A 13,713-nucleotide genomic window follows, 5' to 3' on the forward strand; every position below is an offset into this window, starting at 1 on the left:
GGAGGATCCGCCTGAGCTGAACCGCTCCGTCCTCTACCTCCACCCATCCCGAAACATGTGATATTTTCCCTGTGACGCAAACAGAACGCCATTGAGAAAAGAAAAACAAAAACACAAAACAGAAAGCGACTCAATAGGTTTTTCGGTGAATGCCACGTTCCCCCGGTGGGGGAGGGAGGTTATCGACTCGTGCCCTGTGACCGGATCAGCCCTGACTGATCCACACCTACCTTTCCCCGGGGTGAATGGCTGTTCATTTGTCACTGGTGACGTAGCTGTTTTACGTCACCTTTATCAACACGCGCACACACACGCACGCGCGCGCACACACACACACACACACACACACACACACACACACATACACGAGGGGATTTGCTCCACCCACCCCACTTGGCACAGACTCTCTAACCTGGCTTGTTCCACCAGTGTGGGGATGACCAGGACCATCCATCACTGCCAAGATAAACAAGCCCCTTCCCTCCATCCCCTCGGTTTCCATGACATGTTCAGCTTGGGTTGGGGTGCCGGGGTGGCGTGATGGGACTGGTTTGGGTGCGGAGGAGGTGGAACTGGAGTCTAATTGGACGGCGTGTTAAGTTCCCAGTAACAGAGCTGTCTGCGGATCACACAACGACTGTAATTTCCTCACATCGGCAGAGTAATAGTTACTAATAGTTCCCTCCACACACACACACACACACACACCCCATCCTGAAGGCAAAGGAATAAACAGGAATTAAATTATTCATTAAATTGTAAAAGCGGATAAAGAGAGAATAAATAAATAAATAAAAATAAATAAATAAGTAAGAAGTAAAATAGATAAAGCTAGGGGGGGGCGACATCACATAAAAGCAGATCAATAAAAATGGGTTTTGAGAAGTGATTAAAAAAAAAAAAGAAGTCACTGACTCCACCCAATCTCCTCAGGCAGGTTGTTCAAAAGGCGCGGTCACCTATTTAGCTTTTAGTCTAGACTTTGGAACAGCCAGAAGGGCCCCGCCCGCCTGAGAGTCTGAGGCTCCGCACTGGCTCATATGGGATCAACATATCTGTTCTGTAGCTTGGAGTCAGACCCAGACGTGCTTTAAAAGCGATCAGTCAAATCTTCAAAATCCATTCTGAGCCGAACAGGGAGCCAACGGAGAGAAGGGCGGGATCGGGGTGAGGCAATGTCGTCTTCTGGAACCGGGCAGGGGCCCACATGGAAGCATCAAGGCGAAGGTGATGGGGTGGGTGTGTCGACCCACGAGTGTAGTGGACAGTACGCTGACGGGAAGTGCGTAGGGAGTGAGTACAAATACTATTGCTACAAAAAGAGGAAGTCAAAGGACCTGCTTTCAAAATCATGCACGGAGAAGCTTTTTTTCGGCCGGTGGAAGAAATTTGATTGTTACCGTCATCAAAACATGCAGCCGCTGTTGATGCAAATTGGCAGTGCCCCCCCTTGCATATCATTTCATCATTATTTAAACTGGTATCATTCTCTTTTTTGTATCAATGCCCAATGACGTTTTTCTTTTCCTTGAAAACAGCAGCAGCCGCCAAGCCAGAACTTCAAGGGGCATTGTGACATTTTTGTTAAGCTTCCATATAATCGTCAACACAAGATCTGTGTTAGCTGTTAGTTGCAGGATGAATGGGCAGACGTGTGTGTGTGTGTGTGTGAGTGAGAGACATTAGGAGAGAGAGAGAGCGAGAGACGAGAGAGAGACTGTCATGGACCAGGATGAATGACATCAGCCTTTGGCTCCTCGACTCGCCCGTCTCTCCCTCGTTCCATTCAGCCACCGTTGCTCTGGAGTCAATTACATCTGGGGGCGTCGCCATGGCAACGCACGGGAGCCGTAGACGAGGAGGAGGAGGTGGTGGCGGCGGCGGCGTGAGTCATCACTATTCCAAAAGTGATTTGGGAGAAGACGAGTGCGGAGGAGATGGCGGGGTGAGGGAGGTATCGCAGAGGGAAGGGAGGGTAATAAGACGCCAAGGGAAAAGTTTTCGAAAACAAAAACGGTCCATGTTATGCTGGAGGTTTGTGGTGCTTCCTCCATGTCAGTACCAACGACATTAGTTTCTGCCTTGCTTCCCTCCCTCCCTCCCTCCCTCCCTCCCTCTCACAGGCACACAAAGAACCGTCCTTTCAGCCATGACGTAATGTAAGGCTTTTGAGAACTACTTCTTGAGAACTTGTACGGTAAGGTAGAACCGCAGTGTTTAAAATAAAATAAAATAAAAATAAGAAAAATTAATCAACATATAATAAACCTATTTGAGTAAAGGATCTTGTTTTCCAGTGGGGGAAAGAGTTGAACTAGTTTAACCCAGAAGATATGGCGGAATTGTAGTTAGTGTTTGGGTTGTCGCCACCGTGGGAGTGTATAATTATTGTGGATTTTTTTTTTTTTTTTTTTTGGTTTGAAGGATTCAACTCAAAACTTGGAAGGGAGGGGGGCGAACAGAAAAAAAAAAAAAAAGGATAAGAAATGAATATTAAAGGAAGAAAAAGTAATTACCAAAAGACAGAGAGGTTACAGTGGTGTTCCAACACACACTACACACTTTTTTTTTTTTATTCCGTGGCGGCATCATGTGAGTCATGGATAACAGACTCAACACCCCAAGAGACAGACACACACACACACACACGCACACAAAAAACAACTTTTAATAAAACTCTCTGGACCAATTCATCACCAGAGCCCTGAGCCAGTCTCTAAACAACGTTAAATTATTACATAAATACCTAAGAAACCAGTGGCATCTCAACGTGAAAGCAACATGTTTGAATGTAAAACCACAACATTTCTCAAAGACTCAAAGATTTTTTTTCCTGTTTGTTTTTACAGCAGAGGAAGGTTTTGTCAATCATCATCATCATCATCATCATCAACAACAAGCAACAACAAAAATACACATTTCTTCTACATTTTCTTCTATATATGTTGTTTTTTTGTTCAAACTTTAGATGCTGGTTAAGTTTAAATGGGGAGGGGGGGGTTGTGTGGAAATTGAATGAAAGTACAAACAATACAGCGGGTCGCTTCAGCCATTTATAGTTTATTGGTTGCCATGACAACACTAGCGGCAACCAAAGGTTAAATTCCTTTGCGCTCTTAAGGATTTAGGGGGAAAATCCACTCTGCATTTCATTACTACATGCTTTGATGGCCGTAAAAGAATTACACAAAAGAAAAAAAGGAAATATTATGTAAAGGTTTGTGTTCTTGGATTTAACAGAAGAAGTGTTGTTCCTAAAATGAACTGAATAGAACAGATCGCAAATGTTTGAATGTTTCAACAATTAAATGTGCTTTACAATCTGCTGCTTCAGATGTATTTATTCGTGTCCCTCATTAGCACATTACATTTGAAGACTTTTTGGTAATCGACTGCAATTGTCATCAGGCATAAATTAATGATATGTATATGATGAGATCAGTCATTGCACCAGAGGAAGGTCATTTGAAATAATTGCACTTTTAAAAACACATTAATACTTTGGTATGACAGCAGACTACAGACAGTAAAAAGTTTGGGTGCTAGCATCTATCCAGAGAGCTCCAACACATGGTCATTAGTCCTTTCTCTCCTCTACTATACTATTTACAATAAATGGAGTGGTTTCATAACGATACAAATCTATTCCAATGACATACAATATTTCAATACAATCAGTTACAATTTGATTCAGTACGACAGCAAAAGAAAAAAGGTTCAGAGCAGTGCTGTGACGCATATTCAAATCATCGTTCAAATTCATCGATTTCAGCAACGAGTTACATTCAAACAGAGGGGGAAGATAATCCCCCCAAGATATCAACTTCATAAAAACAGCGTATTCTCGGTTTAAAGGTTTGATCCTGGACGACCGCTATGGAACACGGTGCATTACTGCAAGGCAGTGCGTGCGCTGAACTCTTCCCTTTGACACCTGGTGAACCCGCACGTTGTGCGTTTCTTCCAAAAACACAGACGACGCCAGAACGGTTGATCAATGTGGCCAAAGTACTTTGGATCTGGACATAAGTCTGCATCCCTGTGTTCCAAAACCCTGTCACCTTCAAAAATGCTTTCTAATGTGTTTTTTCGGCGGAGCAGGGACCTCATTCATAGAACGGCATCGTCACCGGATGTTGTTTTGACAAGTATGAAAAGAGAAAAGCCACAAAGCAGCTGGATTGGTCATGACAGAAATATACTGTATATGAGTGACATCAAATATAATTTCAACCCAAATACGGTTCCCATCTCTGATTTGGCACAACTCCAACTTTACCGCCTCCATGTGAACATACGCATTGTAATCCATTACTGTAATAGTGAACATTACAGAGAGTTCACTCTCAACCTTGAAGATTTCATTTATTTATTTATTTTTGGTTTATGGTTCATTTAGCTCCATATGAGACAGATCCTGGAGTAAAGTAATCAGATTACTTATTTTGAGTAATCCAGTGCATTACTCACGGCAAACTGTAATCCTCAAAAAAACAACATTTAGGCCGCCCAATAAGCTGTTTTAAATGTCATCGTTTCATTGGAGTCATCTCAGGAAGGGTTCAGCTCAATCACTTTGACGTCACAACGGAGTGTTTTTATCACAGGGAGAAGAAACCGATTCGGTGCAAATAAAACCACTTGGGGCATCATAACCAAGGAATTTGAAAATGATCAAAGAGTCATATTTTTTTTTATAAATGAGGTCCCACACCTTATCTTATATCATACATAGGGGATGGAAAAATACAACTTTTGACAATTAATACATATTCTGAGACCTCTAATTATAGTTTGATACCGAGTACTTTATTTTTATTTTTTACTTAAAAGACATCGAACATGTGCAAAAAAAAAAAAAAAAAATTATATATATATATATATATATATATATATATATATATATATATATAGCTGGATAGCTGGATAAAATCAAATTACCTTTCTTTACTATCTCACATATGGCTGTTGGTATCAGACACGTTTCACTGACATTCTGCAACAGAGAGTTCATCCTGGTACTGGACAGATATCCGACAGATATGGCAGTGTTGGTATTGGTCCATCCCTAATTACACAAACATATCAACGAGTGTTCTGATTAAAGGCACAGCGTGGGTCATCCCCGAGGCCCCGCGCCGCCATTCAAACTCCGGCGAAGACGTCTGAACGGCGCCTCCGTGTGCATGTCACTCAGTAGCAGCCAGATGTGGTTTTCGGATAGAGGCTGATGGAAGCGGCGGGGCGGGACGCGGCTTGAGTGCGGTGCTCGAATATCAAAAAAGGAAATCAAATCCAACTCCTCTGAGGTCCTGCTGTGGACGCGCCGCCAAACGGACAAACGGGGAGAAGCGGGGCTGGACCGTTGATGACTTGGAGGAACGGCGGCTCCTGCTTGGCTTTGGTGCGGATTCTGTCCTTCGGTTTTCGTTGCAGGGATGGAAAAGGACGGAGGAGGTGTTAAAGTACTACTCACTGTAGCTGAAGTTCAGGCCCGTGCTCTCTGTGGCGGGTGAGGAGGGGCCCGCACTGGACACAGCACTGGAGGAACTACCATCTGCGCACACACAGACACGCACAGACACACACAGACACACACACACACACACACACACACACACACACAGTAAGTCAGTTAGTCCCATATTTTCAACATCTTGGTTACTTCCAGTGTATTTGTATTGGACTAAAAACATGCATGCACCTTAATAATTCAGACCAATAAAGCAATGGCCGCCGCTTTTCTTCCTATTCTCACATCCTCATAATTGTGTATGATAGTCATGGCCGCTGCATTTAATCAACCTGGAACCCAACGTCGGCCACAGCGCACCGCGAGGGTTCTTTCTCTGCACTCTGACAAGTCAACCGGGTTTAATGCGTCGGGAAGGACAGGTACAAGCAGTGGCTACTGCAACCCAGACTTAAAGAACATAAAAGGGGGGAGAGAGAGAGAGAGAGAGAGAGAGAGCGAGGGAGAGCGAGAGAGAGCAAATTAGTGGAGGGAAGAAAGGCAAACTCAATGTTAAAAACAAAACTAGGCAGACTACAAAGTAGAAGTTAGTCAAAGAAAAGTTAACAAAAAAAAAAAAAAGGTCCAACTGAGAGGAGATGCTCCACCGCCTCACTACAGATACTGGTGGGAGGCCAGATTTATCACCCCCACCCACCCCCACCCAAGAGGCTGGATCAGAAAAAGAAAAAGAAAAAAATGGGTTTGTAGAAAGAAAAAAAGAGAGTGTTCGTAGCCAGGTAGCCAGGGAAGGAGGGGATGGAGGGAGGGAGAGGAGGCCGACGACATTAAAAATGCAGCGCTGGGTTCTTCTCCCAGAGTCCTACTTTTACCCAGGTCATAATTGATGATGGTGTGAAACATAAACGCTCTGTTCTTATTTAGTCGCCCTGACAGCAACGGCGCCGCGAGGAGGCACAGGATGTTTCTCTCGCCGCAGCGCGAAGAATATCACGAGAACAGGCGAGGAGGGAGGCGGAAGGCAAAGCAACTTTCCTGTGAGCAGCGTTTTCATTTCTGGCAACGTTATTTCGGAACAAAGAGGAAGTTTATGGGAAAATTGGCTAAAAGGAAGATAAAATATGACAAGCGTGGTGAAATGACGCGGGCAGTGATGTTTGAAGATATCCTTTTCTTGAGTCACCTTTTTGTGAAACACTGCCAAATACTGGCGATCAACAGGAAGTGCAATAACATCGACTAACATTCACTGCCTGTTTTGAAAGCAGGCAGCTATTTAGCCAATAGTGGAGTGTATGGTATCTATTGATGGCTAGTTGAAATCACCATGCAATAATTATATTCATGGTATGTTTTAAAGCAGTTAAAATTATACTGGTACAACCTTTAAATGCTTTTCTAATACCCTAATATACAGTTAGTCCTCACTTAAGGACCTACCTGTTTAAGGAGCATTCAGACTTAGGACCAGCTCTCTGACCAGTCTGTATTGTACACTGTGTACAATACCACGGTGTCTCAGCGTCAAGCATCTCATCATGCATCACCCTTTATACACTATACCCTATATACACTGTATATACTATATATGCTATATACATGTCATTACCATTCTCAGTCTCATTCCCACAGTCTGTCAGTATTCACTACACTAGCGTTTGTAATCGCCACATCCCCTTACTGAGAAATAACACTATAAACACTATATATATATATATACTACAGAGTATACTTTACACACTGTATACATCTCATCTCCTCCCTGTTCTCAGCCCCCTTGCCATGAAATAACACTTTATACTATACTGTATATAGATACTATATATCCTATATACACTATATACATACTATTGTGGCGGACAAAGGGGCGTGGTCAAGCACCGGCTGCGAACGACAGCACGGTTCACTTTTCCCCGCGGCCACCGAGCTGCCTCGAGGCAGGGAGCTTTCTTAATGTTGCTCTGTCTTACAGGGGAGATCGGTGCACAGGCTGGTGAGCAGCCCAGCAGAGGAACGCCATTCCTCCTGCACCCGAGAGGACCGTTATTATCCACGATTATTGTAAGACTCCTCAGTGATATACATATATAATTGTGGCTTGCGTGCCACATACTGAAATGAACAATAAAACTCTCGCCATGTCGCCGCACCACAGCCAGAAAGACGCCGCCTCCCTCCCTAAACTGTGGGAAGAGACCCCCACAAGTAAGGGGGTTAGGGAGGAAGGCGGAGTCGAGGCAGCTTGGCGGCCGCGGGAAAAGGGAACCGTGCTGTTGTCAGCAGCCGGTGCCTGACCACGCCCCTTTGTCCGGCACAACTCTATATACTATATCCACTATATACACTATAACATCTCACTGTTCTCAGTCTCATTCACGCTCATTCACGCAGTTTGTCAGTATTCACTAAACTACCGTTGGCATCGCCACGCCCCCTTACCGTGAAATAACACGGGTCCTCGCTTAGTGACCTGGTCCCAGGAATGGAACTTGGTCGTTAAGTGAGGAGTACCCGTGTAGGCATTGTACAAAAGCGTTTACAGGATCATTCGGACCACCTTTTCGACCTGGACGTCACCCTGCTATCGAGAAGCATGTTGGGTGAGTGGAAGCACAGACATGAATGAAATGCAATTTTTTGAGATTTGGTGATCATTTTGGTGCAGTGTCTACACTACAGTGTCTTGAACCAGCTATGTGGAGAGTCTGAGTGGTCAGATCCTTTCCACTTCCATTCAATGATATCATCTCAAGTAGAACAAGGAGGTTCTTGCTGAAGGACACACCGCTGGTGAAGGGCAGACATTGGCTGTGGTGGGAATTGAACCTATGATCGATCAATCACTGACCACGAGGTCAGACCCAAGATAAATGGAAGGCTATTAAGCCGCATCTGCTTCTGTCGGCTTAGAGGTCGTTCTCAAAGTAGGAGGACAAAGGAATTTTTTGAAATTATCATTTTTTTTATAACCTTCCTCAAGCCTGACTTTGCGGAGCGGGGGTGGTCTTCATATTGTTACAAACAAACACGCCTAGAACCAGCGGTGGGGGACGAACAAATATCCCATCCTCTGTTAAAACGATCAACACGTTGAGAAAAGGGCACTCTGGTAAAACCATTCCACTCCAGTACAAGGCATGAAAATAGTCGATTTTGAGTGGAAAAAAAAAACCATCAAAGTACTTGTCCAACGTCAAGACCTTATTCTGGTTTGAAGACACATCCAATCCTTCATAAATGAACCTCTGCTGGCCCGGCTGAAAGTGTTGATGGTCCAGATTTGGATCCTTTAACGGCTTCCTCTTTGTGTTGACCGGCTCAAAAGGTAGAAGTTAACACAGTTTTTCACAATTATTTACACACTCAAACTGGAACTTGAAACACAATCGCTGAAACCTCAAACTCATGCCCCAAATCCCTAAAACCAGGTCCGCAAAATTGCCAGCACAATTTCTGCTTTAGACTCCATTTTCAATTCTAAATCACACTTTTTGCAAAACCCTACACACGGTTCTCTACATGAGGCACGACATTCAAAATTAAAATCTCTTGTGTTGCTTCCGAAAGCAACGGCCATCACAACTGGCAACACCCACTCCTCACAGGTGCAAACATCACAGCTTTAGCACTATACTGTACACAGTATAGTACACAGATGAGCTTTCCTGTTTTGGAGGAAAATGGTGTTTTTGTCTTTTTGCGTTTAGAGTTTTGAAAGGTTGAGCCACTTTTATTTTCTTGCAGAAACCCCTTTAGATGTATCTTACTGAATGGTTTTCCTGCTTTTCTCCTGTTGGGTATCCAAAGTGTTACATATGAAACACACGTGTTCCAAAACACTGCATTTTGAAAAAATGTTTTTGTTACTGTATTTGTGTGTTCATATTTATATATTTGAGTAGATTGACATTACTCTAACAATCTTTCACAGCCGGCTACAGTGTAACACTGAAAATGCAAAAGGCATAAACCTACCAATAAGATATTAATAACATTGTTGTGTGTTGAGCATATCAGTGTGTTGTGGTAGAAAGATCTATTCATACGACGGTGCGTGTGTGTGCGTCATTTTGAAAGCAGTTTTCAATGCAGTATTTGCTTTTGCCAGAGTTTTGCATGTTGCGTTTGTGTGTTTTTTGTGTGTTTAAAGTTTTGAGAAAATGAGCCAAAGCTTCAGAAAACGTGTGTAAACAATTGTGAAAAACTCTAAACCGATTACATCGCTTGCATCGAATACCCCTTTAGTAAAAATACACGCAACAGTTATTGATACATGTACCACAGTTAAAAGTAAGATATTTGCTTTGAAATAGTCGTGTAAAAGGTATAAAATAGTACAAAGTTTTGGAAGGTGTACTTAAATAAAGTGCCTGGGTAAAAGTACTGTAATCCGTTAATTTGCATCGCTAGCCTTGGATTCAACTAATATGAACCAGTTTTCTACAGTTTGCCAATCTGCAACTCTAGTGGGGCTTTTTTGGCGGACTTACTCTCACACATTCTTATCGCATTTAGTTCAGGGATTGAAATGATTTGTGTTCTGCAAAGAGCAAAATCTTTTGACCTTTCAACTCTTATCGTCACATTTTAGCAAATGGCTCCACTCAATCAGTAAGTCCTTTGGTGCGTCGAAGCCAGAAATTTGCAGAGCCAAGAAGCTTTATCGCTAAATATCAAGAGACTCACGCCATAACGGGCGACTTGGGGGTCGCAGAGACGTCTCGGATCCGGAGGAGGAGAGGGGCTGCTGGGGGCTGTAGAGGGACGACTGGCTCTGGGAGTCGAACAGGGCAGAGAGAGCTGCGAAGGACATGGATGGATGGATGGATATTAAGATGACAAGGGGCGGAAGAAATATCCTATACTTAAGTAGAAGTGTAAATACTGTGATAAAACCAGCGGCGAAAGGAAAAGCCCAGCCATTCAACATTGTACCCGTCAATGCATTAAAGCACCAGATAGTTCATCCACTCAAGGACGGAAAGTGGACATTCTGCACATTGGCTCGGACCTACCCTTCATGGTCTTGGCGTGGGCCTCACTGCTGCTCTCGCACACCGCGCTGAGGAATTTGTCCACCTGCTTGAGGGACAGCGAGTTGTGCAACGTCTCCAGCGGATAAATAGAGGGCACCATCGAGCAGCCTTCAAATCCTGTGGGGGTAGAGGGGGAGGCACGGGGGAGATGGAAACAAGTCTCACCACCCTCCAATCAGAGCTTGAAGACGGAGTGGTGAGGAGCGGCGGTGTATGGAGCAACCTCCAAGCTTTTCTGTGCTTAAGGAGGAGAAAGCATCTTGGCCCCCCCACCCTCCACGGGGCCTCACTCACATTCTCAACGGCTTCGCTTGACAGTGAACTAGTCACGGCGCAGGTTTGACTGCTCTGACTATGGGAATTTCATGGGAGTCCTCCAAGAAAACAGTGTGTCCGGTCCCTTCCTGAAGGCCTACATAGAAAAATATGGCAACGTTGGCAAGGGAACCCCTGCAATATATATTTTATTTATTTATTTATTTGCCGAATGGTGCGTCCACCCCCCCAATTTAACCCCTGGATGGCAGAGCGGTTTTTGGTTTTCCAATCTCAACTGAAGATTGTTGATGGAAAGGGAGCTCCAAATGATGGTTCATCATTTGGCCTCACGAAAAGGAGCCAAGTTGGGCTTTATTCACTTTTAATTTTTCCAAGTCACAGTACTATTTTGATTTGGATTAGTTGGTGTAATTCAGTCAGTCAGACTGGGCATGAGTATGTATTGAAATACGCTATTAACAAGTGATATATTAGTAAGCTTAAACTGGAACAGGTTTAAACTACACTGTAGTACTGAAAGTTACTGTGCTGTTGCACACAGAACCAGATTTTAGGGGGATCGTGGAAAACAAATTGATTTTGCAGGTGAAAATAATAAGGTGAGATTATAATAAATGAGCTTACTAGTACAGAAATATACTTTCTGAATTAATCCGAGTGAATCAACCCCAAACCTGGTAATTATAAAATGTTAATACACTTTCAAGCCCCGAGCATATACTGTACTGTAATGTGTTCTTTGGGTGTCAATTTGGACCTGGTCATTGTTCTGTATGGGAAAACATGTTTTTGTCTATACTATGGCAGTGATAAGATCAGCAGAAAGGTATGGGTTGGCATAACAAACACAAACAAATGAGGAACTCCAGGTCAGGCTGCCTTTTACACACACACACCAACAGCCAGTACAGTCCAGTGGCATTTGCTGCAGCCAAAAACCATGACGGCGAAGCCATACCGTGACAAATAGGAATAAATGGAAGCTGAAATGGTTTCTCCGAAATTCATCAAAAGCACCAGAGGGTTTGTCACCCAGCATTCAGTTTCACCGTGAGCGACCGGACTACACAAGCTGCAAAAGCATCTCCCTATTAACCCCTCTCCCGCCACTGCGATGAGCACAGCAGCATAAACTTCAGCCTCCTCTGAATATACAGGGAGCCAGTTACTCCGATGAAACTATTTGAAACATCTGATTTACTGTGGCGCTACATAAAAGAAATGGGATTTCTCGCGGAATTACCCGAAAAATATATGAAATCAAAACACTACTTTAAAACCTACTATGGCTGTGAGTTCAAGATAAACCAAGAATGTAATTTAATTTAATTAAGTCTTCACGTCTGCACGCCAGGTCTTTGGTGGACGGTTGGAAAAGATACCTTAATGAAACAATAACATTCCTTTAGACTTGGTTTGGCTTTTCCGAAAATTCCCAGAATATTTTCAGAATCTCTTTTTTTCGGAACCTCAAAGTTTGTATTTTTCTTAAACTGCTTCTTTGTTTGAAAACGAGACTATTTCGATTTTGAACGGTCGGAACAATGCATTTGTTGTACTTTCTTTATTTTTTGGTCTAAGTTAAGCAAGGGAAACCATCATTTCAACGTGTGAGAACACTTAAATATAGCTTCTCCTCAACTAACTTCATTAAGGTTATCTTCTGATCTCTCACACTTTCCTCTTTCTTAAAAAGGGTTTTTTCTTAAGCCAAAACTGCCTTTTAAAGAATAACTGATTATTCTTTTGTCTTTGTCTGGCGCAACTTCTCTTTTGCGTATGGATATTAAACTCAATTCACAGACCGGGTGAGTATATATACCAACAGCTATTACAAATGGATGTACACACAGAGGCAGAGGGGTGTTTATGAAACAATGGGAATATCTGCTACGGAGGAACAAAAGCTCCCTCTAGAAAATGTGATCTAAGAAAATAAAATATATAACATTTCCAGACATTGTCTGACCTCCAAACACGTCAAAGGTCTTAACTTGCATCATATCCTACCATGTTCTAGTTCATCAACGGTGATAAAACCTGTGCCATTTATACTGGGTCATAGTCCTATTTTTTGCTTACTGCAAAGAATAATTGCGTAGCTCCACTCAGGTGACAGATAGTGCCAGAACGGGATACAGAAACTCTCCCAAAAATCAGCAGTTTATGAACAGGCCACACCGTTTAGCCAATTAAAGCGAAGGATGAGAGGATGACCCAGTTTTGGTTTTTAATTCATCACATACTCAAATATCTGCCATCTGCCCAGGAAAGCCAGAAACATCTTTGGTGAGTGCTCAGGGAGGCACAGCGGCCCTCAGTCACAACCTCCCACAGAGCAGGAGCCAAATCAGTCCCAGAAACGCCGCCTTCCCCGGACAAAGAACTCATCCGCCGCCCTGCGCTCAAGGTCTTATTACTCTGCCGCTCGCGTGGTTTCTGTATGGTAACCCAAGGCATTTTTACTTTTCACCTGAAGAATAAACTTGGGTGAGTGGATTTTTGATCTTTTGGATTAAAAAAAAAATATATATATATTTTTTTTTAAATAAACAAACAAACAAACAAACAAACAAACAAATAAATAAAAACGGCAGATACAAATGTGAGATTGGCCATCCAGCACATGCTATATACTTTTGGCAGACATGCAAAGACATAAAGAGACATTTATAAACAGAATATTTCCACCAACCAGAGGGCAGATGGCTAATTGACACAAAAAAGGCAGTCCAATGCAATGGAAAGGAAAAAAAGGTCAGCAGGGCAGCTCGAAAAATAAATAAACAAATAAATAAATAAAAGAAAAAGAGCGATGATCCATGAACAGCAATGAACTGTGTGCAAAGCTCAGTCTGTTCTGGTAGCAACGCCCACCCCCCGTCCCCCGTCCCCCGCGCCGCGCAGCCTTGCATGACACAGGCT

General features: G+C 43.2%; 1 protein-coding gene across 8 annotated transcripts in view; it reads right to left on the bottom strand.

Annotated features, from left to right (window-relative positions):
* Positions 1-2,650: 2,650 nt before the first annotated feature.
* Positions 2,651-13,713, bottom strand: part of LOC307231488 (inositol hexakisphosphate and diphosphoinositol-pentakisphosphate kinase 1-like) — a 51,029-nt gene continuing 39,966 nt past the window's right edge. For all 8 annotated transcript variants that reach the window (XM_080002222.1, XM_080002220.1, XM_080002219.1 and 5 more), the window contains 3 exons: positions 10,489-10,626; positions 10,160-10,273; positions 2,651-5,557 (listed from right to left, as the gene is read on the bottom strand). In XM_080002222.1, coding sequence (XP_079858348.1) covers positions 5,469-5,557; positions 10,160-10,273; positions 10,489-10,626 — 341 coding nt within the window. In that variant the 3' untranslated portion in view covers positions 2,651-5,468. The remainder of the gene's footprint in view (positions 5,558-10,159; positions 10,274-10,488; positions 10,627-13,713) is intronic.

The sequence above is a fragment of the Zeus faber genome (assembly GCF_960531495.2).
Source record: "Zeus faber genome assembly, chromosome: 6".
Lineage (NCBI taxonomy): Eukaryota > Metazoa > Chordata > Actinopteri > Zeiformes > Zeidae > Zeus > Zeus faber.